This window comes from Asparagus officinalis, unplaced genomic scaffold (genome assembly GCF_001876935.1).
Source record: "Asparagus officinalis unplaced genomic scaffold, Aspof.V1 AsparagusV1_Un2441, whole genome shotgun sequence".
NCBI classification, from domain to species: Eukaryota; Viridiplantae; Streptophyta; class Magnoliopsida; order Asparagales; family Asparagaceae; genus Asparagus; species Asparagus officinalis.
In genome coordinates, this window is record NW_017974700.1 from 1 (window position 1) to 4,314 (window position 4,314).

The following is a 4,314-nucleotide window of genomic DNA, read 5'->3' on the forward strand; positions in this document are numbered from 1 at the left end:
CATCCCCCCTCAAACTCGCGATGGGGCAGCAAGAAGCATCGAGAGTTTGCCAACAAAGAACCAATGACGCTGGAGGGTATGAGCCTTCGTGAAGAAATCTGCAAGTTGCATAGAGGACGAAACAAAGGGCAAAGAAAGAGTCTCATGCTGGAGATGATAACGAGTCACATGACAATCGATCTCAATATGTTTGCTGCGTTCATGAAAAACTGTGTTGTGCGCAATCTGAATAGCACTCTTATTATCACAGTACATCGGTGTAGGGGAAGAGAGAAGTACACCCATATCAGCTAATAACCAACGCAGCCATACAATCTCACACGTAGTGGAAGCCATAGCACGATACTCTGCCTCAGTTGAAGAGCGAGAAACAACATCTTGTTTCTTACTCTTCCAAGAAATGAGAGAATCACCTAAAAATACACAGTAACCGGTAGTAGATTTCCGATCCGTTGGGTCACCAGCCCAATCTGCATCAGAAAATGCACGAAGCTCCAAGGATGAGGTTGAGGGGAACAAAAGACTCTGATAAAGGGTGCCCCGAAGATAACGCAGAATGCGTATAACAGCAGCCCAATGTATAGATGTAGGAGAGGAAACAAATTGACTAACAATGTGAACAGCATAAGCAATATCCGGGCGAGTAATAGTCAGATATACCAGGCTACCAACAACAGAACGATATAGAGTGGGATCTGCAAGAGGAGTACCATCGGTAGGAACGTAGCGAGCATTCAACTCAAGTGGGGAATCAACAGTACGAGTATCTGTAAGGCGGGCTCGCTCAATAATATCAGCAGTATATTTAGACTGAGAGAGAAGATAACCCTTCTCCGAAGAAGCTACCTCGATACCTAAAAAGTAGCGTAGAGAACCTAAATCTTTCATATCAAAGCAACGAGACAAGGTAGATTTTAGATCTGCGATACCATCAATATCATCACCTGTAATGATCATATCATCAACATACAACAGGAGCAAAATACGGCCTGTAGAAGATGAGCGAACAAACAATGCCGAATCATGATGGCTAGAAACAAAGCCAAGAGAAGTGACTACCGAGGAGAATTTGTCAAACCATGCGCGAGGGGCTTGTTTAAGACCATATAGGGCCTTCTTAAGCCTACAAACCTGCCCTGGACTATGTGAAACACCTGGTGGAGGAACCATATATACTTCTTCTTTAAGATCACCATTCAAGAAGGAATTTTTAACATCCAATTGCGAAATATGCCACTGACGAATAGACGCAACCGCGATAAGAACCCGAACAGATGTCATCTTTGCAACAGGGGCAAAAGTCTCCTCATAATCCATACCATACTCCTGAGCAAACCCCTTTGCTACAACCCGGGCTTTGTACCGCTCAATAGAACCATCAGATTTTGTCTTAATTTTGTATACCCATCGAGAGCCAATCGTTTTCTTACCATGCGGAAGAAAAATCAAATCCCAAGTACCAGTTCTGTCCAAAGCAGACAGTTCCTCAGCCATAGCCCTTTGCCAAGCAGGATCACGAACTGCCTCTGAGTAAGAGGTAGGCTCACAGAAAGAATTAATAGAAACTAAAAAAGAAGAAAAAGATGGAGAATAACAAGAATAAGCAAAATCTGGTAACTGGGTGGACTTACGAGTGCGTGTGGGGTAGCGAGGTGGGTCGGGATCCGCAATCACAAGAGGTTCTGGAGTAGCTATAGCAGGGGGTGGACTGTTACCTTCGTGAGACCTGCAAGAAGGCTGAGAAGGAAAAGACGGTATAGATGACAGATCAAGTACAGAGGGCCGAGAATCGGATGGGCAATCATCATTGAAAGGATTAATTTGAATAAGATCAGATTTAGTCATACCATGCGAGCTAGCTGGAAGGGAAAAATAAGGAATATGCTCAAGAAAGGAAACATGACGAGAGACATACAATTTTCTAGAGTCTGGATCATAACAGCGATAACCTTTTTGCCCAGCACCATAACCAAGAAATACACATATAGCAACGCGAGAGGATAACTTAGTACGTTCTACATGTGGACGAAGAACAAAACATGTAGAACCAAAAACCCTCAAATGAGAATACTCAGGGGTGTGACCAAATAATCTAGCAAAAGGAGAAATGCCTGAGTTATGGGAAGTGGGGATCCTATTGATGAGATAAACAGATGTAAGGACTGCTTCTCCCCAAAACTCACTAGGGACATGAGCAGACAAAAGCATAGAACGGGTAGTCTCAACAATGTGTCTATGTTTCCTTTCAGCTACCCCATTTTGTTGTGGGGTATCCGTACAAGAAGTTTGATGCACGGTACCATCAGATACAAAAATGTCAGAAAGATCCCCCTTAGTATATTCCCCACCCAAATCAGAACGGAAACATTTTACAACAGCAGAGAATTGTGTTTTGACATATGCTTGAAACTCTGTATAAATATTAATGAAATCAGAACGTCGTTTCATCAAATAAACCCAACAGTAACGAGTGTAATCATCAATAAAAGAAACATAATATCTAGACCCCCCTTTAGTAGAAATAGGAGCAGGACCCCAAACATCAGAATGAACCAAATCAAAAGGTGCAAATGAGGTAGATGTACTTGTACTAAAGGGTAAGGCAGAAAATTTTCCAAGTTTACACCCACTACAATCGGAAATATCATGAGAATGCAAGTCACCTAAAACACCACTATTACTCATAAATTTTAGGCGAGAGCCCGAAACATGACCAAGTCGAGAGTGCCACAAATAAAACTTAGAAGAGGAAGATGTCAAATGAAAAGAAGATAGATCAACACCCGTTGCAGCAGCATGAACAGGAATTTGCAGGTCATCCAAAACATAAAGTCCCCCCTTTCTACGGCCTGTCCCAATCATTTTCTTGGATTTTGGATCCTGCACATGACAAGAGGTAGAAGAAAAATGAACAGAATATCCAGAATCACATAATTGACCAACAGAAACAAGACTCATAGTCAACTTTGGAATGTAATAAACATCAGATAAGGATATATTTGTTGTGTGAATGGTACCAATGCCTGCTAATGGCATGGGTGTGCCATCAGCTGTCATAACGGAGGTAGATGGGGGATTACTACTCATGGATGTAAATGATGAACAGTTAGGAGACATATGATGGGAGGCTCCAGAGTCTAAAACCCAATGAGACGAGATGGTACCTGAACCATTTGATGATGACAAACCTGAGGTAAATGGAACAGACGTGGCATAGGGCTGAGACAGAGGGTGAGGCTGACTTTGGGACTGAAACTGGAACTGGCTTGCAATAAATCTCTCAAACTGCTCAGCTATAGAATCAATATTAGGACTCCTGTAAGAATTCAGACTCAGGTGATCCGATGATGGTACCAATGCAGTGGATGAATGAGAATAACTGTTCCGAGGATGACCCCCAGAAAATGTCTTATGTTGCCCACCACGATCACGACCACCACGCCCGCCTCTGCCACGATCTTTACAGTTGTGGGAAAGCTCGATCCTCCAGCCATGTTTACCATCCAAGTCACAGATTGCATCTTGGGCATCTCGGCGATCATCAAAATCAATAAACGCATAACCAAGTGGCCTTCTAGCGACCCAAATACTTCTTATAACTCCGTATGTACGAAACTCATCCTCCAGATCCCGTTTAGTAACACGTGGGTCCAAGTTCCCAACATAAACAGGAGACATTGCCACCAACAAATTAATTGACTACCTATCAGACATCAACAGCAACAAATAATCTAGCAACAATGAGATCAGAACTTCCTTAAGATACAGACATGTGTTCTTAAAGTGCACATTCACTGTGATGGATGCAAGCAGAAAGTCAAGAAATTGCTCCAGAAGATTGATGGGGTTTATACTGTCAGCATCGATCCAGACCACGGCAAGGTGACTGTTTCTGGTAGTGTTGACCCTTAAATAAAACGTCTCTGACCCCGCCTCTCTCTCAAAGGCGCCATCTTTGATGCTCGATTCCTCTTTCCGCTAATAAAGGTGGACTCTTTTGCTCACCAGCTGAAGCTAAGCAGCTCGAGAACAACGACGTACTCGGCGAGCACTGAGAGCACCGGATCTGGGGTCGGTGAGACAGATCTGGGGTCTGAGGTCGAGGGATCTGGCGTCGGCGAGTTCGGATGGCGACGGATCTGGTGTAACTGGCGACGGCGGCGCTTTGTCGTCTTCGTTTGATCGCTCAGATCGGGGACTTCGTCGTCTTCATTTGATCGATCAGATCGGCGTGCTCTGATACCATGTTGGATTCAATAATCCTTCACTCAAAAATGAATAGAAAACAGAACAAGAGAGCAGTATTCATTACAA

The 4,314-nt window shown here is 43.6% G+C and overlaps 1 protein-coding gene across 1 annotated transcript; it reads right to left on the reverse strand.

Annotated features, from left to right (window-relative positions):
• Positions 1-2,629: 2,629 nt before the first annotated feature.
• LOC109828577 (serine/arginine-rich splicing factor RSZ22A-like) lies at positions 2,630-4,252 on the reverse strand. The gene is made up of 2 exons (XM_020395540.1): positions 3,189-4,252; positions 2,630-2,880 (listed from the first exon to the last, which is right to left on the reverse strand). Exons 1-2 carry the CDS (start codon positions 3,676-3,678, stop codon positions 2,843-2,845), a joined length of 528 nt encoding a protein of 175 aa, XP_020251129.1. The 5' UTR covers positions 3,679-4,252; the 3' UTR covers positions 2,630-2,842.
• Between the last annotated feature and the right edge of the window lie 62 nt (positions 4,253-4,314).